General features: G+C 40.1%; 1 protein-coding gene across 5 annotated transcripts in view; it reads left to right on the plus strand.

Annotated features, from left to right (window-relative positions):
• The window catches only part of PDGFD (platelet derived growth factor D), a 148,314-nt gene that overhangs the window by 111,102 nt on the left and 9,289 nt on the right, over positions 1 to 27,923 (plus strand). For 4 of the 5 annotated variants that reach the window (XM_069808300.1, XM_069808299.1, XM_069808302.1 and 1 more), the window contains 3 exons: positions 2,203 to 2,262; positions 6,900 to 7,101; positions 19,633 to 19,847. In XM_069808300.1, coding sequence (XP_069664401.1) covers positions 2,203 to 2,262; positions 6,900 to 7,101; positions 19,633 to 19,847 — 477 coding nt within the window. The remainder of the gene's footprint in view (positions 1 to 2,202; positions 2,263 to 6,899; positions 7,102 to 19,632; positions 19,848 to 27,923) is intronic. The other variant, XM_069808303.1, reaches the window with a different exon arrangement.

Here is a 27,923-nt window from a genome sequence, read left to right on the forward strand (position 1 = left end):
TCAGGGTTTTGGAGGGGTTCCCTGGCATCAACCATCTCAAAGAATCATAGACTAAAGATACGGTTTTGATATCTACAATTAGATAACACAAGGGGACCGTCACTTCAAACACAAAATTATTCCTTGCCTACAGTCTTCTCCAGACATTCAATGAGGCAGATTGTTTCTGTTTTAAAATAATGCCTCAGAACTCAATGCCACTTTTTTTGGAAGTGCTAAATGGAAGCTAATGACAGAGAGGAAATTATTTCCAAGTTTTGCAACTGGCAACCATTACCAGAGGATCCATGAGCTTTTCAAATCCATTTTTATGTACTTTAAATCGTGACTTGTCAAGAACTGGGCAACCAAATGTGTAGAGAATGTGGCCAAGGTAGCCCACTGCTCCTGTATTATTTATGACCTGATCATAGCATTTGCAAATCTCTTTACTGTTTATAAAAAAAACTGCATTAAAAATTTCACCAATAATGTTTTGCTTCTGTATTCCTAGAAGAAAATGACTACTTCAATTATTAATTTTTTAATAGCCCTGCAGTTTCAGTGGTCATCTAGGGACACTACAGTGTGATAGCGTTTCTTAACTTCTACTAAGCTTAAGCACTGAATAAATCACTAAAGTTTTGCTTCCTGAAATTTGAGAGGAAATAACATTTTAAGGAAGAAGAAACAGTAACAATATTGAATAAACAATTTTGTGACTTTTGAGACACCTGACTATTTTTCTATAGCAAATGAAAACATTAAATTACCACATATATTGAGTCTGGATCTGAAAGTGTCTCTGTTCCTTCTTGACCAAAGGAGAATTTTACTGACTAATTAGCATAATATGTGATCAATTTTCTCTTTTCCATTCCTAAGAAATAATTGAATATATGCATATATGTACAGTCCAATGCAGCATGGACTCTAGAGAGCATCAGCTGAGCAGCTACCCTTCCATTTTCACTTTCAGTTGCCAACTTAAAAAACCGTACAGCAGATACTGAGTCAGTGTAAATGGTGAGCCCAGGCATTAGTCCATCTTCTTTAAATCCTTTCATTATAAATTCTGTTATTAGAAATTAAAAACTTGATATGCTGTCACTTCAGTCCACTTTCCTTACCTGCCTATTCATGCTGTTCATTAGCTATTCACTGCATGTGTGTGTTTATTAACCATTCTGTAATCCTGCCTTTTTTTCCATTTTTCATGGTTTAATTATTCCAGCTGGAAATTAGTAAAGCTGCCAAAAGATTAAAGAAATGGCTTCTTCATTATTTAAGTAATGATTGCCCATCACTGGTCAGACATGTGGATTGGGATTCGGGTGACCACATATCAATATATACAATTTTGACATCTGTGTCTAAGCTAGTCCTCACAGGCTCACTTTATAGACAACGGAGAGAAAAAAGCGTTTTTAGGATGCAATGTCATCCCAAATTAAGCTTCTAAAATAGATGAGATAATTTGCACCCTAAAATTGCTACTTTTAGTTGACTGTAAATGGAAACAAGAGCGACTAGCTCAGATGTTTGCTTTGTAGATGTCCAAAGGTAGATGAGATGAATCCCATCCCTCTGCTCAAATTAATCATAAATGCCCAGAGGTTTTGTGCGATGACACTTCTAATGTGAATGTACTGTGCCTGCATTTTTTGATGTAAAGGACATAGTGCCATTCAATGCTCTGCACAGATGATCAAGTCCTGTTCAACACAAGCACCAAAAGCAGTACAGTCATGTCAGGACTACATTTCAAATGGATTAGATTACCCTGCTTTTCACCTTGGCTAAGTAGTACCGGGGTATTAGCATGTCCACAGTCTTTCCAGAACGGATCAGTTTTGGGGACATCATTAATACTCCAATTGTAGACATACAGAATTGGTGTTTAATGTTTATGTTGGAAGATAAATGTAATGGCCTTGACCAGATTAGGTCCTGCTATGCAAAGCAGTGTATATCATATTACAAATAATAATAATACCTATTCTTGCCCCAGCAAGCTCACAAGGAGCTAGTTTATAAACAATGAAAATGGAGGAACCTGAATGGAAGTAGTATTATTTAGGAATGACACATGGCAATGACCTCTTGCATTAAAGAGGGTTGAAAAAGGTGACAGATGTTGAATGCTGAAACATACTTTAGATTCTGCAGTTAATTTAGGACATTGCCTTAATGATGATTTTTACTGTGGGTTTTTCTCCTTAGGATGATTTCCAACATGCAGCCTCAGAAACCAACTGGGAGTCAGTCACAAGCTCTGTCTCAGTAAGTAATTTGTTACTATTTTGCCCATGGATGGGTTGATAGGATGGCTTGAATCCAACTCACTGAAATGGCACCTGCACAGAGGAACCATATATTCACCTTTGGCAGAGGATGAAATAAGTGTTTATCCAACCCATACTGGAGTCAACCAGTGTGTTTTTAAGGATAAAAGTTTCAGGATATGCCATCAGCTGTTGTAACCACATGAGATAGCCATTGGGAAACTTTTCTTCCTTTCAAACTCATCCTGCCAAGATGAAAATACAAGATATAAACTCCTTACAATCTTCAGTTGTAAAATATCTTGACATAAATAGAAGACTATACTTAAAACAGGCTGGCAGGAAAATGGATCTAGCTTTTCATTATCAATACTGAGATTTTTTTTAAGTGTTTGTAATAAAATCTTCTCTCTGAAGTCTCCATATTCAGCAGTGAAATGTGACAGGGAAAAAAAATAAGGAAAACAAGTAATCCAGTATAAAATTCAATTTTTCTCTTCATTATATTTGATTTGTATCATTGGCCAAAAATCCGTCCCCTCTTTCATTTCCCAAGTTAAATGCTGGGGAGTGGCAATGTAGCATCAGAATTTGTAATATGGGCAGTCCTCTTCTGTGCACTCTGCTGGCTGGTCAGCACCATGCCACAGCTCTTGTAAACTCTTAAAACACATGAGATGAGGACAAGTGCTCAAAGCAGACTTGAGACCAGTCTTTGGAGCATTCATGGAAGAGGGTTCAGTGATGGCGTATTTGTTAAAGTAGCTACCAGGAGTTGCCAGTGGAGGAGCAGTAAATAAAATACACGTAAATTCTACTGATTAGTGTCCAAGCCAGGCAGTGAGAGAAAATTCTGTATTGCCAAAATTGGAAGAAGTTAAGCCAATCTCACTCGTGTTTGCCTCTGAGTTTGCAAATGACACTTTTCCTTCATGATACAATGCATTGGTAGCCTTGAACTAATTGTGCTGGAAGTCCTGAGTAGTAATGTTAGCAGGGCTGAAATCCACTGGATGTGCCAAGCAGGAGATGCTAAAACACTGTTTTACTGAAAGACATAAACTCATTTTTCATTCTAATATGGTGTTGCAAAAAAAAAAATCTATGTGATAGAATATTTTGTTTAAAAATATGGTAGGCTGATGTTTAAAAGTGTAAGCCTAGGGCTCCCTCATCAGGTAACTATGAAAATGAGATCTAGTATGTGGTAAACGCCATGTTAGTTATCCTCCTTAACATTTTAAGATACACAATACACCAAACAATAATCCAGTATTCTTTTTGTACTGAAAAAAAAAGTTTATTTATCTTTCACATCTATTTGTTTCTGAAAAGTTGTTGTTAATGTGTTACAGGTAGGGAAGTTCAGTACAAATATTACAGGTAGCAAGCTGATGCCCAAGGTCACATGGAGACCTACAGCTAAACCAGAAGGAGAACCCCAGTTTCATTGGGTTTTGCCATACTATCCCCTGTCTAATAAAACATACCTTCTTCCACCGGGCATGCATTGCACCCACTAGCCCTCTCTTATCCTGAGGGAAAATAAGGTGGAGAGGTTGAGTAATTTTTCCCAAAGGCACCAAGGAAAAAGTCTGAGGACATTCAAATTCTTCAGGAGAGAAAGGTTCAGGGATCCTGCTATGGTCCTGAGGGACGGAAGGACAAACTCAGACCTGTCAGTTGCCGACAAGCTGGCATACTGATACTCAGTTCTGCTGATACTCAGTTAACATGGCAGATCTAAGTTTTGCCCCTCAAACCCACAGGCAACCCAAAGATTCATTTTAGGATCTGGATACATTACAACTCAGAATGAAAATTTGAGAGTGAGCAAATTCTTTCTTCCGTGGCTGAGGTCATATCACAGAATCATATTTTGGGGTTTTTTTTCTCAGAAAGCAAAGACCAATACTTCTGCCCTTAACCCAGCATGACAAACCCAGAAAAAAAGGAAACAAAATTCACACCTTATTAGGTTAGTTTCCATTAGTTGTGAAGTAATGTTATGACCAACAGACAACTGTGATGCACATTGAACTCCCTGTCAGCTTCACAATACAGCTAGAAAATAGAAAAGAACAGGGGAACAGAAATTAAGGGTAAGAGCACTGACAAAAAAAAGATACTTTGTATCCCATGAAATGAAAAATGCGTTCAGAGCTTTTAAGAAACGTAGAAGAGGTACATAACATGGAAGATCTTTGCTCTTCATTGCTTCTTGCATTTCACTCTTCCTCTTGCCCTCTCTTTGGATGCAATCTCAGAAGCCAGATTACGACAAGCGCAAGATCTTCCAAAGCTAGCGCCTTGTTCCTGGCAGGTCAAAAGAGAAGCAGTTGGGTTGGCAGGCTTTGAAGTTGCTTTTGGGCCTGTCACATGATGTCCCTGCCAGCAGGTTATCTGAGCTGTTGAAATAATTCCTCCTGACTTGGCTGTCACTGAGAAAAAGTTAAGCTTTCTTCTGTGTGTGAACGAGGTTGCACAAATCTCTTGAGTAGGAACTTTTATATGAAAAGAAAATGGGGAATCCCTGCTGCTTGTATGAGTTTGAAATGCCCCGCAAATTCACAACCTGACCTGTAGTTCTGTAATGAAATGCACAGTTGAACACATGAAGAAAAATTTTGCATCATCTAAGCCACACACCTATGGCCTGATTTTTATGCTGATGTTTCTTCAGCATCCTTGCACCATCTCCCTCACTTTTGAAAGGCAGTTGGGGACTGACATTTCCCTGTTGGGCTGCAGTCACAGATGACTCCTCAGTAAGCAAGTAGCATTTGGGTGCATTTTTCTTTTGTAACCTCGAAGACTGTGTTAGCACACTGCACAATACCCACCCGCAGCACAGTCTGTCCTGCAGCATTGTTTTAGATAACAATGCTGTGTTCATTTTGCTGGTGTGAGCTTTTCAACTCCTGCCGCTCCCACCTCTCTGATGGTCTCTATACCAAGCCACTTAGAAGTCAGGAGAGATGCTTTGAGGTACGCCTTCTCTTTTAGTGGGTCATGAATTTTTACAGCCATCTGCACTTTGTCTCATTTAGCACTGCATTGTAGAGGCATTGCAGTTACAAGTGCACCCTCTGAAGCTTCTTGTGCTGTTCATTATAAGCAATGAAGCACAGCTATGCTTTCTTCACCGCACTATTGTAATGTTTTCTATTTCTCCTCTTTCTTGTTTTGAATAATTTGGACCGTTAATACTTTCAGCAAACATATGCAGTAAAATATCAAGGATTGTTACTTTTGTGATATAACTTACTGTTAAAGACAACTGTTTTATTTTAGAAGACATATATGCTTTAAAACTATTTTGGTAAGCATTGAAGGACACAATCCTGCAAACAAGTGAGTAACTTTACTCAAATCAGTTGACCTTCCCATTACTACCCAACCAAGTGAAGTTAATCCAAAGATTAATAGTTTAACATATGCAGTTACTTGGGAGATGAGGCAAAAAAATTATTTTGGGGAGCCATTAATTTTAAATGGCATATTTCTGCTACATTACTTCAGAGCTGGGTTTCATGAGAAAAGAGGATTTCTAGGGTTTTTCCTCCAATGTTTTAAATTCTAAGACCAAAATCCAAACAACTCTTGTGCTATATTATGCTTCTCATTGGACAAAATCAGGTATTTTGATTGTGGTCCTTTATAAAGTAACAGATCTGCATTAATAGTTTTTCTTGCACATATTTTACACATAATATTAGCCTTTGTGCTTGGACAAGGGAAAAATTGTGATTCTAAATAATTATTATTAAAAATGTTTAAAGTCCTCTCCAGTAAAAATGAAATTTTTACAATCTTTCTGTCAAAGTCCAGTTGTGCCACAAGTTCAGTGGGAACCATATACGCTCAGAGAATGGTACCTGGCCCTTCCTGGTGGGAAATAATATTCCCTTTGATATTATGATATAACTGTGAGGATATCACTATGTCAGTAATCCCAATATTCATTGTTACCTTGCTGAGATCCAAATATCACATTTTTTCTTGTTTGCTTAGTAACTTGTATTTTTGGTAAAAGAGCGGGACAATTGGCATTTATCGGTGTTTCACAATACATTGAATTCCTGAGAATAAATGGCCATCTTTTCAAGTCTTTAACCAAGCCAAATTTGTTGTCCAAATTGACAGGGAAAGAAAGACACTCTAGTGGACTTGTTGCCTTTGTCTTTCTCTGCTGTGGTTTCTGATCTGCCTATTATGGATTTACCAGCAGAGCTGGCAGAACTGTGAAGGCACCAGCCCAGCACTACAAGGCACCTCTGTTCTATGGTCATGCCCATCACAGTCATTTCAAAAGACATTTCCATTACAACCTTGTATATGTGCACACCATCATCCCCTTTGAGGAGTGGGTGTGCATGTTGACAGTCCAGCAGTGGCAGTGCTTCCACTCCCTGCACCTCCTCCAGGATTTGCTTGGGAAGTCCTTGGTGTTTCTTCTCCTTTCAAAAAGAAAACACAGGCATAACAAAGCCTGGCCCAGCTAAGGACTTCAAAAGATGGCCCAAAGTAGCTGTTTCAGTCAATAATGAGACAAGTTTCTCAGTAACTGTTTTCAGTTGTTCTAAGTGGTGCTGTAACTTATTCCAAGTACACTGAGATGTATGTCACTCTTAGGGGGTATCCTATCCCTCTCCATCAGTGACTGACCCTACGCTCACAGCGGAAGCACTGGATCAGACCATTGCTGCATTTGACACAGTGGAGGATCTGCTCAAACACTTTAACCCGGACTCCTGGCAAGAAGATCTTGAGAATTTGTACACAGACAGTGGCCACCATTATCGAGGCAGGAGCTACCATGACAGGAAGTCCAAAGGTAGGAAAAGACACTATATACATACTTGGGGGCAAGACCAGGATATTCCTTCACTCCTCATAGAAATGTCCATTGGTCAGGTATTAGATTCTGGTGCCCGTGTTCCTGTTGGAGTCACAGGGCAAGGTACCACCTATTAAAACCAGGGATAAGTCATTTAATCCTTAACCATTTTCTGACTGAGTAGAATCTCGCCTGAGAAATCAGACTGAAAACTGCCCATCGTCATGATGAATTCACAAATAAAAACATAGGCCCATGTGTAAAGGACAGATGGTTCTCAGCTTCACTCTCTTAAAGCCCTTGCTTTGTGTGTAAGGCATGGGGCTCCTAATTACCTGCACTATCATCCTCCTTTAAATACCCTGCTTAGGGATTGTTCTCTGTTGAGTGAGGAATAATCACTTTTATCACATTGTGCTTAGGGAAGCATCTGGTGCAGACACCTGTATGTGCAGCTGGTTTTTTAGGATGTGAACATCTCACTTTTTCATTATGTTGGTGGGGAACATTATTATGGTTTAACATCATTGTCTGTAACTGAGCAAAGCACATATTTCTGGGTTATGTTTCTTGTTTCCTTCTGTTAGTTCAAATAATCCACCAAATGGTAAAGCAAAGGGATGTTAAGTTAGCAGTACAAACCCATAATGATAAAGAAACACTTTTAAAAGAGACAGTCATGCTCTGGGGTAACCATGCACTGAAGGGCCTGATAAAATTGCCCTTTGTGTGCAAGTACAGATCTAGGAGGTGTGTTGGGGTTCTCCAGGATGACAATTGCTGTAGTTTTCACAGAAGATCTGAAGTGAAATATTTTATTTGAGTTGTCTTGCTCATATTGTCTTCCATTTCCAACTTATGTATTCATGTGCATTCTTCTTTATAACTTTAAAATCGTAATGCCCAAATCATAGTTCTGATTCTGTGCAATCTACCATTTATTTGCATCTCAAATCCCATCCCCCCTATGTTAAGCATGAGAGAGAGGATTTTAATTCTGTGTTTGTAACTTACTTGCTATCAAATGATGAGGCTTTGATTTTAAAAAGGATATATAGGCTGCATCTGTATGATGGCAAATAGTGTCAAGGAGTGTTCCCAGGCCCTGAAATCCAATCACCATATTGCTAAATTGTCAGCCTGGTCTCTGCTTAGTTTTGGCCTAAGCCAAGTGTCTTTCTCCCAGGTCATTGCTGGGCGTGAACCAGGAGTTGTCAGAGGCCAGCTGCCATTCCTGGTGGGTAGTTTACATGTGGCCACCTTGTCTTGCAGAGTAAGAGATAAATGGTAGGGATGTGGGCTGTCCCATGGCTGTTGACCTTTGTGCAGGAGAATAACCTCAGGCACATACAATGTATTAGCAAATGCGCAGCCAACTTGGCATACAGTTTCCAAGATATGTTGGCCGTCTCTGGTTTTGGGCTCAGCACTTCAAAGGCATCTGCGATAAAGCCCTGAGCACCCACTCAGTGAAAACTGAACCCCTTTTCTTTGTTCCCTTTTGGCACATCAGAAATTTCAGGCAACCACAACAGCCCGTGTTTTGTGAAAAACATCACCTAACTGCCACTGCGTCACTTCTGAGATCAGTTTGATCTCATTTAGGGGTCTGTGAAATGTGATCTGTGTCCCCCTTATTCCCAGGCTGGATTAGGCACCAATAGACATGTATACAAAAGAAATAAAGGGTCTGTTTTGATTTTAATAGAAGCTGATTAGAAACCTGGATCCTGTACTGGTTCTGCTTTCCAGTTTTGATTTGACTCTCAGATCATACTTGGCCTAGTACCCCATATATTTAAATGACCACATATATATAAAATAGCATTTGCTTCTTTATTGATGCTGATCATGTAGGCTAGAGGTATCAGTCTGATCTGGTAGTGCTTAGAAAATTCAGATGCATAAAGGTTTCTCCATTTCGTGTAAATGTAATTCAGCTTCTTGTGTAACAAAACACTATAAAAAAACATAAAGAGTTTTCCCATTATTATTTTAACACTTGATTTATTTTAATAGGATTTTTTTGTTGTTCTGGTTACAGGAATAAGAAAAAAAGTTTTATAACAGTTTTTCTTTTGTCTTCAAACTAAAGGCCAAATTCCCTGACTGTTAGCAGCCCTCTGGACAAAAGTACCTCACCACAATCAAATCCTTAAAAAAATTCAGTTAAGAATTTTTATTTAGTCCTAAACTTCTGACAAGATTAAAGGCTTGTTCTTGGATGATGTCAGGAGTAGGGAATAACTTTAACAAGTACTTAAATTAGAAATGCTTGGTGGGTTTTAAACACAGACTCTGTGGATCTCTGAAGAATGTTTAGAGGCACTGGGATGACCTTGTAGTGAAGAGAGCAATAGATTATATCATCATTTATTTCAGATATATATCTGTTTCTGCTTCCAGCTTGGGTTTTATTTTTTATCCTTAGTTAGAACAGCCCTGAGGCAGATAAGAACAATTTGATGTAATCTCTGCCTATCTTTCACAGCATTTTCAGAACATGTCATATAAATGGTATAAATGAATCACTAATGATTTCGCTCCTATCCAACTCTTTGCCCATACCAAATTGTGCCACAAAATTGAGCTTAAGAGGCAGTGTTGCTGAATACCAATTCTGATAACAGGGATATGTGATAAATGATATTTAAATGGTATGTTTTCTTAATTTGACAATCAATAATCTACAAAGATAAGGATCGGGGTCAAGGAAATAAGAAGTACAGTATTATAGCATAGCTGAAACTCACAGAATCACAGAATAGATGAAGTGGGAAGGCTTCTCAGGAGTTTGTCTAGTCCAACCCCCCTGCTCAAGGCAGGGTCACCAACAGCAGGTTGCTTGGGACCATGTCCAGTCAGGTTTTGAATATCTCCAAGGATGGAGACTGCACAACCTCTCTGGACAACCTGTGTTTGACCACGTCCTGGACAAACAAAAAAAAAGTTGTTTTTTTTTTTTAATGTTTAAGTAGGTTTTCCTATGTTACAATTTGAGTCCAGTACCTCTTGTCCTTTCAACAAAGACTCTGGCTCCACCTTCTTTACTCCCTCCCATCATGTATTTATACACATCAATATACATTTATACAGATCAATCCCTCCCTGGATACCTCCTGCAAGAACCTTAAAGATGAAGAGTGTGTTCAATTAAATCTATATGTATGATAACTCCATTCCATCTACAAAATCTGATCTCACACCTCAACAACACTGATGCAACTCATTGAGTTAAATGCATTTCTATTTTCACTATTGAAGTGAGATACTGGTATGAGGTGTGTCTCACTAATAACCACACAAAGTTTGAAATTTAATTCTACATAGGTTTAGTGAGGTTTGCTGTTAACCACTCCAGTAAAAGTTAACTATAGAATTGCAGTGAAACCCGGACTGGCAGAAAAGGGCAGAACAGAAGGGGGAAGACACGCGTTCACATTTTCAAAATCCTTAAATGAGAGGCCTTGTATAAAGTATAAACTGCAGTGTACACCTCCTACATGGAAATATGACAAGTAGATGTTTCAAATAACCTTTGCAGCAGTTGTAAATATACTCAAAAAAGTTTGCTAGCCATTGCTGCATTTTAGAAACTCTGAAAGTATGAATATTCAGCCTTAAGCTTATCCTAGACTCTTAGGAAAAAAAGCAGGTCATACCAAATAAAGTATATCCTTTAAAAGAATTCCTTTTGCATTGCTGTAATATGTTGTAGTGTCATAATAATTTAGCTATTACAAATATAAAACATCTCTAAAAGGATATCACTGGTTATTGGGTTATTTAATACTGTTCTTAGCAAGAACACAGGTAGATATAAAAAAGAAAACAGCCATACTCTACAATTATGTTGAACTTCTACACAAATAGGTTTCTCTCTAAAAGAATAATAAGAAGCTTCCAGATGTGTTTGAAGGACACCTCGTCATCCTACAGTTTAAATTTTTGAAAGCATCAATGTATCTGCTTGATAATATTAGAAGAGCTCCTCAGAGATACTGTTGTAAACAGTTCCAATCATCAGTTAAACATTAGCTTTTCCCACATGCTTGTTTGCATTTATCTTTTGTTGTTCACTCTAAAGTTTTACATCCTATTGAAAAAGGCTTTATAATTTTAAAAAGACCTCTGCCTGTGAATTGGCTTGTGTACAAATGAAGAAAGGAGGAAGAAAAAGTTCACTGTTTCTCATCATAGAAGTAGATCCAAATGTCTAGGGGATGGTACCTACAGAAAGGGGTCATCTTTGAAAAGGAATGGGTTTTGGGTTTGGGGGTTTTTTTGTACACATGTAGATTGATACATTCTGGTAATTAACAAGACTACACATGCCTCTGAGCTCATTTTCTTTTTTGGAAATGGTATGCAAGAAGCCTTTGGCTATCAGAAGAAATTAATCAGGTGGGTCATTCTTGCAATAACATCTGTCTGCAATGACAGCTTTACAAGTTAAATAAATAAACACTTGCTGGCATAGCCACACTGCTCTCTAGGAAAGTAGCGAGATGAGACCACAAGTCTTCATGGAATGTTTCTGCTATTGCCAAACAGGTTTCCAAGATCAGGCAAGTTTTGCCATGTCCTTAACAATAGTTTTTAATTGTCACTACTTACAATGGTCTAGCAAGAAGTTAAAATTTTAACTCGGGAATGTAATTTCTCAGGGGTTTGCAAACAGTGGCAAATAAATTACTGCAAATGTCCATGTACTCTTCCTTGAAAGGTCCTGGGATGGCTGCCAGCAAGTTTCAGTATACCAGACAGGGAGGGAGTGCAGGCATCACAAATGCTGAATGCCTGTTCATTCATGGCAAATGTGAATATTCCAAGTATATGGAATACCTTCTCAAATAGCTGCTAATTTAAAGTATTCCCTGTGCGTAAAAAACAGGGTATTTCTTCCACCCTTCTTTAGTTCGGAACCAAGTTGCCTGTTGCATGCAAACTACACACATTCATTCATTTCACAGTCTAATTCAGATCTATATCCGTACTCTTCCCCCTCTGTGACAAATGAGATTTTCCCTCATGCTTTATGTGACATTATTGTCGGTCACTGCAGTGAAAGCTTTTCTTATTAAACCCTTCTTTAAAATGCTAGTGAAACTTGCAGCATATTATTTATCACTGGAATAAGCTGTTCAATTCCACTGATTTCAATGAAGCTATGTCCATTTATGACACTGATAGTTTGGCCTGCTTTTACTACTTGACCCATACCACAGCTGATAATTGGTTTGCTAGTCTATAATAACCCTATATATTGTGAACCTTGTTTCATGCGGACAGTTATAATCCCACTGAAATTCTGATCTCTCATTCCTCTAAAATAATAGTTCCTGTATTGAGGAGGTTTGTCTTGGCATTGTGATTCTGTAGTAAATCCAAATTGCAGCATCTTCTCTGCAGCTCCCATGAGAAAGACTTGGACAGCTCCCAAAGCTTTCAGGTGTATTTAACAAAGTGCTTATTGTGGTATCATTAAGCATGTGCAGTGGAATAGTGAAAACCATCAACCATGTGGGTTGAAGTCTAAAAGCCACAGGGTTTGGTTAACATTTGGTATGGAGAAGAATAATTTCATCAGTGTCAGTGCATTTAGGTGATTTAACCAGTGGGAGATGTGACTTTGTCATATGTTTGGGACTGCATTTTCCAACTCAAGGTCAACCACACCATAGCTTCAGTCAGCTACAGCACTGCTCTGAATCTTTGACTGCTTGTACAGTACCGCTACTCTACCTGACACAGCCCTGGCACACACCTTTCTGCTAGTGGGGCATGTATCCTGGGGAGATAGGTTTCAGTACATTCATAAGTCTCTCAGAAATTCCATGCTCTATACGAGGAATTTTTTTAAAGCCAAGAGTCAAAATTAAAACAGCAGCACAACATCTTTGTTAAAAACTGTAAGCCACACATGAAAGGGATGAGAGTCAAACTAGAACTGAGCTCTGGATCCCCACTTGACACTCGATACTCCAACCACACTGCAGTTCCATTCCTTGCTGATGCACAAAATATGAACAGGGGCAAGCGAACAAGTGCAGGCCCCTTTCATGAGTACATCTCTTTAGCTGCCAAAAAGAGCACAAGAGTTAGAAATTTTAGCAGAATTGGCACCGGTTTGCATGCCTTTGGCAGGAGGCTCAAGGAGATGCAGATTTGTGCTTGACATCCAGGGGAGGATGGTCAGTGGCTCAGAAGTCTCTGCACACATTCCCTGCATAATGTGGGCAAGTCCCTTCAGTGAGAGAGTTATGTTAACATCTCTGAGGATCTAAGCTTTATAGTTTGTCTACATACAGATGATTCTTAATGTGGCCTGTCATCAGCATAGTCTGGTGCTGAGTGTCTTGCTGAAATCTGGTTCCACACATCCACATTGCCTTCATAACAGACAAAAATCAAACTTTTAAACCTTATCTGTCCATATGGATAGTGATGTCAATACCCTTTTAGGAAGGACAGCAGACATATAGGCATTGTGGCAGCTTAGTATCAATCATAGATTAACAGAATAATTTTGGTTACAAGGCCACTCTGTGGATCATCTCATCCAAAACTCTGCTCAGTGCAGGACTGCCCTTGAAGTTAATTCAGGTTACTTAGGGCCTTCTCTGGTCAAGTTTTGAATATTTCCAACTGGAGCAATTCCACAAGCTTTTGGATAACTTGTCCCAGTGTTTGACCACCCTCATCGTGATCAGTTTTTCTTTAGAGCTTACTGAAATGTCCCTTGCTGCAACTTGTGTTTTTTGCCCCTTGTATTTTTGCTGTGCACATCCAAGAAGAGACTGGCTCCATCATCCCTGTAGCCCCTTTTAGATAGCTGGAGATGATTATTAGAACCCCTTTTAGTCTTCTTTCCAGACTAAACAAATCTGGTTCCCTTAGCCTCACAGTGGCTGTTTTGGACCAGCACCTTAACCATCATGGTCACCCTTCACTGAACTCCTAGTTTGTTCATCATTCTCTTCTGCTGGAGGGGGCTCAAAACTGGACACAGTACTCCAGATGCAGGTTCACAGGAGCTGAAAGAAGGGGAGTATTCATCTCCCTCAACCTGCTGCCACATTCTTCCTAATGCAGCTCAGTGTGCAGCCTCTGTCACTGCAAGGCAAGCAGCTGACTCATATTTAACCTGCTGTCTACTAGGATGCCAAGGCTTTTTCTGCAAAGCTTCTGCTTATCCAGTGTGTGCCCAGTCTGGACTGATGCATGGGGTTATTCCATGTCAGGTGCAGGAATTTCCATTTGTCATCACTGAACCTCATGACATTCTTGGCAGCACATTTCTCCAGCCTGCTAAGGTCCTTCTGAAAGGCAGCCCTGCAGTACGTGGACAAATTTCCCTAATGTAATGTCACTGACAACCTTGCTGAGGGTTCACATCATTCTATTGTTCAGATCATTAGTGAAGATCTTTAGCAGTATTGGCCCCAGAGTTATCCCCTGGGGAACACTGCTAGTAACCAGCCACCAGCTGTACTTGGAATTGCTGACCATTTCGGTCAAGCCTCTTGGACCTTCCAGTTATCTACCAAATTTGTAGTCCACCTATCCCATTATATCTCAGCAGTATGGTTGCAAGGATGCTATGGATCACTGTCAAAATCAGCAGATGCCTCTCCTGTTTTCACCTCATCCAGCAGACTCTCAGCTTGGTCCATCACGATTTGCCCTTGGTAAATCTATTCCTAGCCACCCTCCGGTCTTTCACGTGCTTGGACATTGCTTCCAGGAGGGTTTACCCCTTAATTTTACCATGGGCTGAGGTTAGGCTGACTGTTCAGCACCTGCCTGAATCCTTCTTGCCTTACTTATAGATGGCCTTGACATGTGGTATAGGAATACCATGGCAAGGTGGCTACCATCTCTTATGCCTCAGCTCCGGTCTGTGGCTGATACATGAAAAAAAGTGTAAATTGTTCAGATATGACAATGTTAGGGCCATGTATGAATTTGGAACAGATAAAGTGTTAAAAGAAATCCTAACAGACTGCCTGTCTTTTTAAAATTAGTCAGTGACAGCAGCACAGGTTTTCTCTCCAATCTTTAAGGCTGTCCCTTCTGAATAAGACATGGTATTAGCTGCAGTGCCTAATTTCAGTGCTTACCTCTGATGAAGATCAATGTTTCAAGGTAAGCACATGCCATAGCACTATGTGAAATGAGGATGGATTTAAGGGGGAGGAGGGGGCAAACACTGTACCCCAAGTATCCAGCTTACTGCTCCAGTGCATCTTTTATGTCTGCCTTGCCTTCAAATTGAATCTCTGATGCAGACATTCTGTAATAATACTTTGAAGTTATTTGCATCCAGTCTACAGAACCTTTTAGTTCTAGTTTTAAATTAAGGACTCCAGCGGTTTCAGTCCTTGATAAGTAAAGCAGCAGGATTTCACACCAATCACACCAAGGCTCGGTTACATTTTAGTCACAGCAGTGAAGTGATGCATGAAACTGACTGTACTGTAAAATCTCATTGTTATACGGATGAGGAAATGGACTGGCTCCAGACACTAAAACAATCCCAAGACAGGGAAAAATGCATGTCAAAGCTTTCAGCAGAGAGAGTTGTTCAGAGCAAAATGTGTTCTTTTGTTAGGGGGCTGCAAACCATGGTCTAAAGCTAATTAGGCAACAGGAACTGTTCTTGGGTGTCAGTGTGATGCTACCAAAGTACAGTATACACTGTTCACAGAAGTCATTGTGCGTTCACCCTATCCCACCAAGCACTGGATTTCTGTAGAGGAAAGTCAAAAAGAGCGTAGGTGTTTACCTCCAGATGAATTTATATGGAGGATAACTTGTGTATCTCTTAAACCCTTTATTTAGTCTCTCCTACTCTGCTTGAAGTTATTTGTTTTCATGATTTCAGCATCACTAAAATAAGACCTTTCTGCTATTGTATTTGTCCATTTCAACCTGGACTCTGATACCTGAGATACGGCAAAGTGCAGAGAATTCCCATCTTAACTGATAACTCTGGGATTTGGGGTTCTGAAAGATGCTAATAAGTCAGGATCAGAATGCCTTGAGTATGATACCAAGGAGAATTAATGCAATTTTCCATTTGAAAATTTCCTATAAGTTTTTCAAATATAGTTCATCATAGAAAAATACACTAAATAAATGTATTTTGCTACTGGTTGATTTCAGAATTCCTGAAGAATGCATCTGGAGAAAGTTTTGACCCCTCATTGAAAACAGCTGAGTCCCTCATACTGCATAGAGAAAAAAATTATCCTAATTATCTGATTATTCTCTCCTATGCTTCGAGCAAGTCAACAGCTCTCTGTACTGATTCAGCTACAGCCTAAAAAACCCTGCAAAGACTTCTGAAAGTCATCAAAACTAGGCTTTTGAAGGCTAGTAAGCAAAGCCTTCCCTCCAGTGAAAGCCCTTTGCCAGGTCACCCCTTGCCATTTAAATTGAGCAGCTTAAGTACTGAAGCTAATAATATGTGTAACACTGTGATGGATATAATATGCTCTCTGCAGGAAAGCCCCCCCACCCCAGTCCTTTAAATGCTGGTGCTTTCCCTCTCTGCCAGTCTCATTACAAAGACTCATTTCTGCATTGATAATGCAGCAGTGGTAATAGGTATCGTCTCAATGCAGGAAGAAGGACTGTTGAGCCTCAGGGGAAATTTCATCTGTGATAGAACAAATTTTGTTCAGTCTCCTGGACATCTCCTGGACACAGGTGTCAGTTCATGTGACCTGGGTCTGGGCCCTCTTTAATGACCAGTTTGCTACTGGAAGCCTTGTTTCCTATGTTACCTCATCTGAATTAAAGCTGAATTAAGCCTTTGAGCATTTTATTCTAGCTCTTTCTAGAGATGCACCTTCAGCAAATGCCATTCTAGTCCACAGCCAGCCTGTCCTAGTAGGAGCCTTCTCACATCAGTATCTATTCCCCTGGACTGCTGCAGTGCCAGAGTGTGGAAGATCCAAGCTTTCCCCTCAAGAAATCTCATTAATCATGAAGGCAGAATATTTTCTGCCCTCTTCTTCCTTTGGTTAATTATTACTTCACATGAATTGGCTGAAATGAATAGTAGCCACATACCTCTTTGCTTTATCAGTAAGCAAAGCTGGTAGCAAAGGTCCTGATGAGAACATTTAGAGGAGTGGGAAACACTTCCCTGCAAGAAGAATTACCCTGAGAGCCTGCAATGAGAAGGGGTGGCTTTGGAGAATGACAGCAGAGAAGAAAATATCATCTGTTAAAACAAAGAAATCAATATTCTCTGGACTTCTAAGTCCTGGCTGTGGACATCAGAAGTGTATTTTTCTCCCAGTGCATGAGTATACCAGCAGCCCCATTGATTTTGTGCTTATACCAGGAGGATGATCTATACCTCTTTTGGAGAGATGCTAGCTCTCTGGAGAGAACCACTGAGATTTCATGGTGAAATGTATCACAATTGCTATAAAATCACAATTTATCTGCTAAATTCTCATTGACTGAGATAACACCTTGCCAGAAAAGTGGAGCTGCTATGATTTTCTATAATAGCACTTGTGACATTTACGTACCCTTGCCTCTTGCATATCTGCATTGTGAATATCTCCAGGCCAGAATGTAAAGGTGCATGATATTTACAAATCACAGATTTTTCCACAATTTACTTTGTGATGTTGACAAGGACTGAGCCACAGAGGGTATGAAGTGTCTTTGTTATGGGTTTTCTCATGTTTATAGTAAAGCATAAGTATAGGTGCACTCAGGACCAGAGATGGTGTTGAGCTATTAAACATGCCCATGAAAATCTGATATGTTCACAAACAGTACACTGTTATCTCAGTTCTCCTTTGAGCCGTTCCTATTTTCCTGATGATGTTTCTGTCAGCAAATACTGTTTTGGGTGGGAACTCAACACAAGTTCACATGTCCTTCAGTCCTGAATGAATTACTGAGCTTTCGAAACTTAGTTGGACAGAATCCTAAGGAAAAGAAGAAAGCAGAAAAAGTAATTAGAAAACTTCTATAGAAATAAAACTCATTGTATTTGTTACTTTTATCTGTGTTACAGTTGTGGAAAATGTATTTATGGAAGGGTATTTTTGTTTTGTTTTAGCTTTACAAGCTAAAGCTAGAAACAGCACTTAAACTCACAGTTAATAGTCTATAAGTTATTTTTATGGTTGGCTTTACTACTTGTTTACATGACACATCTCTCAGAGATACCAGGCATTTAAACATCAACCAGCTACTGGCATTCAATGAAGCTCATTAGTTTTAATTGTATTTATTTGTATGCCTATTATAGTAGCATTTACCAGCTAAAATTAATATTGCTTAGATTGATTTCTCCATCTAAAAGAGAGTTATTGAGACCCTATCCATAAACAATACAGATAGACAACTTGAGAAAGCAAATCATGCCACCTGTCCTAAATGCCCTTGTGAGGAAGGGATGAATCACTCTCCAAAGACGTTTCTCTACTGACCACAGGAAGAGCCTTGTTTGAAGTGTTCGCCTTTCGTATGCCTGCAGCTAGGCAAAAGAAGTTATGCCCATGTCATGGTTTAACCCCAGCCAGCAACTAAGCACCACACAGCTGCTCACTCACTCCCCCCGCCCCGCAGTGGGATGGGGGAGAAAATCAGGAAAACAAGCAAAACCCGTGGGTTGAGATAAGAACGGTTTAATAGAACAGAAAAGAATAAACTAATAATGATAATGATAACACTAATAAAATGACAACAACAATAATGAAAGGATTGGAATGTACAAATGATGCGCAGTGCAATCGCTCACCACCCGCTGACCGACACCCAGCCAGTCTTCGAGCGGTGATTCCCCGCCCCCACTTCCCAGTTCCTATACTAAATGGGACGTCACATGGTATGGAATACACCGTTGGCCAGTTTGGGTCAGCTGTCCTGGCTCTGTCCTGTGCCAACTTCTTGTGCCCCTCCAGCTTTCTCACTGGCTGGGCATGAGAAGCTGAAAAATCCTTGACTTTAGTCTAAACACTACTTAGCAACAACTGAAAACATCAGCGTTATCAACGTTCTTCACATACTGAACTCAAAACGTAGCACCATACCAGCTACTAGGAAGACAGTTAACTCTATCCCAGCTGAAACCAGGACAGCCCATAATAACAAAAAAGAGGTCATCATCTAAGTAAGCCAGGTATAAGCAGAGGAGGGAAGAGAGTAGCAGAGGTGGAATCTCTTACCCAAGGATCCAACAGATAGTGACAAAGCAAATAACTAGTCTTCAACTTTCAGGCCAATATTTTACTGCAAGCCTACCTTTCACCTTTATAGTCAGTGTAAGCTCTGCTATGGGAGTCAGTGGGAGCAGGATGAGAGCCTGGATGGCCACCTGTAATGATGTAAAATTGGTAGGTTTCTATTTATCTGTTCAGAAATCACTGCTATACTTCACATACTTTCCAACCAGTGTCACATCACTTTGTGTTATTGACTGCCCGGGGAGCAGTATAAACCAGAGGAATGTCCCACTCAAACCTTACTAATGAAACTTCTTTTGCATTGCAGTTGACCTGGACAGGTTGAATGATGATGTGAAACGTTACAGCTGCACTCCGAGAAACTACTCTGTCAATTTAAGGGAGGAACTGAAGCTGACAAACGTAGTTTTCTTCCCCCGCTGCCTCCTTGTCCAGCGCTGTGGAGGAAACTGTGGCTGTGGGACTTCGAACTGGAAGTCCTGCACTTGCATGTCAGGGAAAACAGTGAAAAAATATCATGAGGTATTCTCACTCTTTTTCTTTTCTTTGGTAGTTCTTTTGGGTATTTATTGCGTACATGGATTCTGAAGGCTTTTCTCAGAGCCATGTGTGCTGCTTATATTGATTATCATGTTATATTGATCATGTTTTATTATGTTATATTATCAGAAGGCTATATCATGTTATATTATCATTATCACGTTACATTATCATGCTTGTTTTGATTATCATGTTGGATCTGCAGTGCAAAAATCAATGGGCAAAAATCACTGACCACAGTGAAGTGTCATAGGCAAAGATGCTACCATTTGAGAGAGACCGGAGTGTTTAAGTGAATGCCCCCTGTGGTCACCGCTCTTCCTGAGGTGAACGATCTGCTTAGGCTTCCAGACAGGTTTAGGTAGCCTTAGAGTGGAGCCTCGACTTAGATAATGGCATTGCTTTTGCCGTCCATGCTAGATACCAGCTTGGTACCTCGTGGAGTAGCATTCATACCTTCGACTGCAGCAAGCCATAGAGAGATGCACACCCACACAGTCAACCTGCAGGAAGGCCTGATTTTAAATAAGTGTATTACTGTCTTTAATGCCACAGCATCGCCCAACCATTTACATTTGGAAGTGGTGAATGAGCAGAGTGGAAGGAGGTTATATATGTGTTAGAAAGGGGAGTTAACAGGTATTTATGGGTAAGTTAATTTAGAAGAAGTTGGAGAGAACATTTGCCACCTCTCTGTGTGGATGCTACTACAGCATCCTAGTGAACTTTATTGCAAGAATGAAGCTTACGTTGGACTGATTTTTCCTAGCAAAGGACTGATACAACATAAATGTATATACCACTGGAAATGTTCTTTCTAGTAACACAGAGACATGTGTTCCTTGAGACATTTGACTGCACTTCTTCTTGTGTTGTGCTATATCTTTTAAACTTATGACCATGCTTGGAAATGACAATTAAGTCACTTGTAAACTCTCTTCCCTTCCTGATTTATTACCTGTAGGAAGCAGTTGAGTCTTTCAGCCTTAGTTTTTTTCCCATTCAGCAATTTTTTAGGAAGGTAAAATTTCTGCATAAGAACAAAGTCCATTATATTTATTTTTAATCCATTCAGAACACATTTAAAGAGGAAAAAAACAAGGAAAGAGCATTTTATATTCTTGCTTCTAAATCAGTATTTTCAGAATCAGACATGAACAATGTTCACTAAAGTGAACATATCTAAGAAGGTTACTTGGTATTATCCTTTCAATTGTCTGAAAGTAGGTAGCTGCATGCCATGCTGACTTAATTTCTGACACATATCTCTTGTAAGAGCCTGATTTACCACTTAGCTGAAGTCTCAAGTGAAAATGAACTTATGGACTTTAAATCTGGATGTGATGTGGGCTCATACCATAAAGACATTAACTTTGGAGACCCTAGGGCTGCAATAGCAGAAGGCCATTGAAGGTCAGACCTTTGCCTTGCTGTGAGCAGAGTGGTTACTCTTTCCCAAGGTAAGAGATTTTTTTCTCACAATTAACTGCAGAATACAGCATACTCCACATCAGCTCGGACTAGAGAATAGTTAATATTTTATCTAATTTTAAACAAGATGCAGGGGATGACTCTGGTAATTGCAGAGTGGAAAGCCTTATCTCAGTGGTAGAAAAGTTAATTGGAAAAAAAATTAATAGGTATAAAACACCTAGATGAATATGAGCTGATAAAATGAACTCGGAATGCCTTATGTATGAATAAATATTTATATAGCACGACAACATTGTACAAGAATGCTAAAAGACCTGGCACCTCCTTCAGAGAGTGAACAGTCAAGCAGACAAGATCAGACATGGAGTAGAAGCTGGTTAAGAGATAAAGTCAAAGAGGTGGAAGAGATGAGCAATTTTCTACATAGGAAGTGGCTATGTGTAGGTGCCCCCAGCACGTGGATTAAGTGTTATTTCATGTATGATCAGTCTGGAGGGAGGTGAACAGAGAGGTGGCAAAAAAGACAGCTAGCACAGGAGATAACATACTTTAACAGCAGAGAAGGCTGAGAGGGATTTCAGAAGGCCTATGTAACTAATAAATACAGTTTAGAAAAGCAGTGAGCATTAGGATGAGTAGTCTCAACTATTTATTCATCTAACAACAGGTATCTGAGGAGAGGAAGGAGAAACAAGGGGTGGAAGTTGGACTAAAGGTTGGGTAGTGAATAACTGTGAAGAACTTCAGGAAAACAGTTATTTAGTGCAGTGGTGATAGGAAAAAAACAAGTTACAGTCATCTGCAGGAATAGAGGTGAACAGGTAATAACACAGCAAATATTATGGCCTGGATAAATTGGTGTGGTACTTTTATACTGAGTTTTGACTGTTAAAAGGATACAGGCAGGAGTAGAAAAGATATATAGAAGCAGAAAACATACATCAAGAGAGATACAGGAGAAGATACACATCAAAAACGTTTGTAAGGAAAGTAGCTAACAAGTTTTGGATAATTTCATTTAGAAAAAAACTGGGAATAAGAGACGACACAGTGAAAGAAAGAAAATAGTGAAGAGTACCTAAAGGAAAATTAGGTCTTCCTAAATAAACTTTTCCTTAAAAAAAGAACTAGAGAGAGATTGAAAGGGAACTAATTTAAAATGATAAAAAGGGATTTGATTTTTTTTTTACACAGTAAATCTATATGGAATTTCAACCCTTAAATACAAGTAGTGCATAATTCAGAAGGATTCTGAGAGAACTAGCAGTAAAATATAAACTAAAGAACCCTGGGTCACATCTGCGTCAGAATTTAAGCCAACTATTGACAGTAGCTAGAAAAAAAATGCTGATTATAAACATGTTATCAAGCACTTATTTTTTTGTCAAGTGTTTGAGAGCATCTGGTGCTGGGACAGCAGAATGTCACACTAACCAAGTATTGGTCAGAACCAGGATGTCACGACTTATGACCACCCCAAATTAATGACTAAAATCAGGAAATTCAATATTCATACTAATACATCACTACTAATTCATTTCACTACTTCTTTGTTCTCTGAAAACCGTATGAATTTAAGACAGTGTTTCAGCTTTAACATTAAATGACTTTTGTAAATTTAAATTTAAACGTAATCCCTTAGGGATGAATTAAAAGCTCACTGAGCAGAAATTTAGCCAAGTAGCTCCCATTAATAGGAGTGGCAGTCATGCAGATAAATTCACATATGACATACTAAAGATGTGTCCATTACTTTTAGTCCAAAATATTTTCCACTTTATTATTATTATTAGCCATGCATAGCTAATCAGTTTTATTCTTTATTCTCCTTCGACACTTAACTCTAATTTTATTTAAATGCCTGTCAGTAAAGGCACTGAGGAGGTACCTCTCAACATGCCAGTTTTAGAGCCATGGAGCTGGTATACTCTTTTCAAAGCCAATTTGAAACCCACTAACCTTGGCTAAAAAGCCTTTAGTTGCATAACGAAGGACAGAGCTTCACATTTTATGAAATCCTCAGTGCTGTTAATTTGGTTAAAAATCTCCACCTCTGCTGCAGGAGAACATAGGCCAGATTCAAACACAAGTCTCAATTACTTTGATTTACTTGCAAAAGACACCAGAAGGAAGTATAAGGTAGTGGAGCAAAGAAGGTGCTTGTAGCAGCTGAAACTGAATCCTGCAGGCCCCAGACCAGTTCTCTAACCAGGCTGACTTTGCCTAACAGATATCCTGGAGCTTCTTCTGCTGAGCTCCTTGGACCCACCAGAGCTATTTGTCCTGCATATGGATATGCTTGTCCTCAACAGTAAAAATGCAGCTGGAAATCACTTAAAAGTTGTTTGGCATTTCTGAGCAACCCAGTATTTCTGGGTGAGAAAGACAGGCAGGCAAATTTTCCAGAAGTGATAGGCTCCTTTTTGGCTTTGTAGCCAGTGCCTTGCAGTGCCGGAGTAGCTGCATGCTGGCAGCTGTGGGGACACTAAAGCCCAGAGTGTTTGTTGAGAGAGAGGCTTCTAGTCCAGAGAGATTTCAAGGTTATTTTCTCCTTATGCTCTTAATGTTTTTCAGTTCCCCCTTAGTTCCTATTCAAAGCCTCACACTGTACTCATCACCAAGTGCTCCTTCCTAGTATCGCAGGACTAATAGCTATCACGTGTAGCCTTTAATTTCACCGAGCTGTGAGTGCTGCTCCAGTTCCCTGACAGGCTGTACAGCGCTTTCCTATCACATCCAATTGTAAGAAGTAATGCAACAGCAGGGAAAATAAGAAAATGAGAATGCCACGGTAAGGGATATCTTTTTCTTTATTGCCCTAGGAAATGCTAATAATGAGATCTCAGGTCTTTTTTATAACCTGGAAGTTTGCCATAACTTTACCAAAATACTTAGCAGTTTCCAGAAGTAAATAGATTCGTAATTTGAGCAAACAGATAGTTTTATGGGTGGGGTTTTTTTGCAGGAGTCTTGTGATGCTCTGTGGTTTTCCATGGCTTCTGGGTTTGCTTAAGACCAGAGTTCATAGACAAATACTCATGACTTACCACATAGTGTCATGAACCCTGCAAACCAAACAGGCCAAGTGCTGGCAGTGTCTCAAATCATCTCTCAGGCATAGTCTACTATAAGTGATACTGAGTTATGTCGCAGGGCTCCGTGAAAGGGAAAGACAAAGCAATACATGGAAATGGATGCAACACGCCTTAATCAAACGCTCACATCTACTGCTGTCTAACTTGCTAAAGAGGAGCTGAAATGAAAGCATGTTTTCCATTTCAGTGCATTTCTTTGGAAATGCCTGGAGCTGCTCTTTAAAGAGAGCACTAATCCTGGAGATCACCCAGCCCAGAGGAGGTGTGGGGGAACTCAGGCCAGGACTCATTTTAGCTTGGGCTGCGGCTGTGCCATCCACCCAGCATGCACATACCTCAGAGAAACAAGAAATCAGTTTCCCCATCTCATTGCTGTAACTGATGAGATGTGAAATGAGTTTCCGTGAGGAGTAAATGCTCGTAAGGTAGCAACCAGAATTTTTCAGAGTGTATAAACCTCCACGAACACAGTGCTGAGCAACACAGATAAAAGGCATGTAAGGAAAAAAGTGAAGTGGTGAGAGCTGATTGCATCTTTTACCTACTTGTCTTTTCTGTAAAGACTTATGCATTTTTCTTTGTCTATATGGTGCTTCCCTGCCTGCCCCCCCGCCCACCCCCATCTCCCCCTCTGTGAAGTGTTATACCTCCATTCAAGTTTCATATGACTGGAGCTTGTCTGGTGCCTTCACAGGACATATATGCAATTAGTTCTCAATGACAGGGTTTAGATCAGTGTTAGGATGGCTACTTCATAGCCTCTCGCTGCCCTGAGAGAGGTAGCAGGCACCTCAAAGTACCTACACAATACTAAGTCTTTGCACTGGTATTATGGGGGCTTTTTTTCTCTTTCTGTTTTTCAGAGAAATGAGAAGCAAACCTTAAGGAGGCACTTGAGAGAGCAGATAATAATTCTTACCCTGTCTTTACACAGAGAAACATAAGATAACCGGACAAAAATTATACAAATGCTGCTGATACAACAAAAGAAATTTGCTAAGGAATTAAAAAGAGCTAGTATCATCAAACCAGTATGCAAGGAATATGGTCTGATTGATGTATGTCCTGGACTTGATAGTACATGTATAAAGGAGATAAAAGGTTGTGATGGCAATAAAGGCACAGAATTAACCTGGCAAAAGAGTTAATGCATAGAAATATTATACAAGAAGCAGCAATGGGATTTATTTGGAATGCAAGTACAAGGAAACAGAATGAGTCAGATATGACTGCTAGGTCACAGGATGAGCAGAGAGAGCATGGAGGTGCAGTGAGGGAAAAAAGGTTCATTTTTTACTAGGTGAAAATGAAAGTTCTTGGGATGACATCTGGAAGTTAAGCAAGTGAGACATCCTGGGACATGTCTGGGCAGAGAGGGAGTTTGGGAGGGGGGAACACCTGTATTTGGTCAGTGAAAAAGCAATAGCTGGAGCCATAATGCATTACAAGATCACCCAAAGTGAGGGTCTTGTTAATGTCACCTATGTCAAAAACACTGTAGCTTTAGTGACTGTTTCAGATGCCTGAGTTTTAAGCCAATTAGAATTTTTTCCCATGTTTGCTGTGTTAAACCCAGGTGTTCCTTATTCATACAAATAGAAAAATAGAATCAATAATCCCATCTACATTAAATACCTTAGTTTGAATGCTACCACTGATCAGCAAACAAACTCTTTTTTCTGGTTCCTGATAACCTATAATTACCACTAGTAAGAAAGAATGTAGCTTTGGGTCTGTGTCATTATTTTACGCTATTTTCCTACAAGAATAAGGGTCCTTATGCAAAATTATGAACCACCTTCCCATAGTGCTTGGTTTCTTATGCTCAGAGCACAGCTAAACTGTGTGTGACCTTTGGATTAGATGATAACTTCCAAAAATTGCAGAGTAAGATTTTTCATCTGTATCAGAACTTGGATCTGTGTTGAATGTTTTGCACTTACGATGCTTCCTCTTTCATGAATCTCAGACAAATATAATTTGGTTTGCATGCTAGAATGATGGTATTTTTAGATGAGCAGGAGATTAGATAATGCTGCATAGCAGGATTTTAAAATAAGTTCTGCAAAGTGCAAATTTCACTATCTAAAATAGCATCTAGAGTTGCTCTGCATCCTCTGTCACTGGAATATGAAGCTAACCAGATGTTTGGTAAGCCATAGTCATGTTATTGATTATCTGTGGACTTAAGCTAATGAGGAAAAAAAACCAAAGAGATTATTTTGGAGTGAAGCTTCAGATTTCTATTGGTGTTCAAACTACCGCTCAAGAATTTAACAAAGAATGTTTATAGAATCATAGACTGTTTGGGTTGGAAGGGACCTTAAAGACTGTGCAGTTCCAACCACCCTGCCATGGGCAGGGACACCTTCCACTAGACCAGGTTGCTCGAAGCCCCATCCAACCTGGCCTTGAACACTTCCGGGGATGGGGCATCCACAGCCTCTCTGGGCAACCTGTTCCAGTGTCTCACCACCCTCACGGTGAAGAACTTCTTCCTCACATCTAATCTAAATCTACCCTCTTTCAGTTTCAAACCATTACCCCTTGTCCTGTCACTACATGCCCTTTTAAAAAGTCCCTCTCCAGCTTTCTTGTAGGCCCCCTTTAGGTACTGGAAGGCTGCTATAAGGAAGGTCTCCCCGGAGCCTTCTCTTCTCCAGGCTGAACAACCCCAACTCTCTCAGCCTGTCTTCACAGGAGAGGTGCTCCAGCCCTCTGATCATCTTCGTGGCCCTCCTCTGGACTCACTCCAACAGGTCCATGTCCTTCTTATGTTGGGGGCCCCAGAGCTGAACACAGTATTGCAGGTGGGGTCTCATGAGAGTGGAGTGGAGGGGCAGAATCACCTCCCTCGACCTGCTGGTCACACTTCTTTTGATGCAGCCCAGGATCTGGTTGGCTTTCTGGGCTGCAAGCGCACATTGCTGGCTCATACTCAGTTTTTCATCCACTAATACCCCCAAGTCCTTCTCCTCAGGGCTGCTCTCAGTCCACTCATCACCCAGCCTGTATTTGTGCTTGGGATTGCCCCGACCCATGTGCAGGACCTTGCACTTGGTCTTGTTGAACTTCATGAGATTCGCATGGGCCTACCCCTCAAGCCTGTCAAGGTCCCTCTGGATGGCATCCCTTCCCTCCAGCATGTCGACCACACCACACAGCTTGGTGTCCTCAACAAACTTGCTGAGGGTGCACTCAATCCCTTTGTCGCCAACAAAGATGTTGAACAGTGCTGGTCCCAATACCAACCCCTGAGGAATGCCACTCGTCACTGGACTCCACTTGGCCATCGAGCCATTGACTGCAACTCTTTGAGCGCGACCATCCAGCCAATTCCTTATCCACTGAGTGGTCCATCCATGAAATCCATGTCTCTCCAGTTTAGAGACAAGGATGTTGTGCAGGACAGTGTCAAAAGCTTTGCACAAGTCCAGGTAGATGATGTCCGTTGCTCTTTCCTTATCCACCAACACTGTAACCGTGTCGTAAAAGACCACCAAATTTGTCAGGCACAATTTGCCCTTAG

This window comes from Haliaeetus albicilla, chromosome 20 (genome assembly GCF_947461875.1).
Source record: "Haliaeetus albicilla chromosome 20, bHalAlb1.1, whole genome shotgun sequence".
Classification (NCBI taxonomy): domain Eukaryota; kingdom Metazoa; phylum Chordata; class Aves; order Accipitriformes; family Accipitridae; genus Haliaeetus; species Haliaeetus albicilla.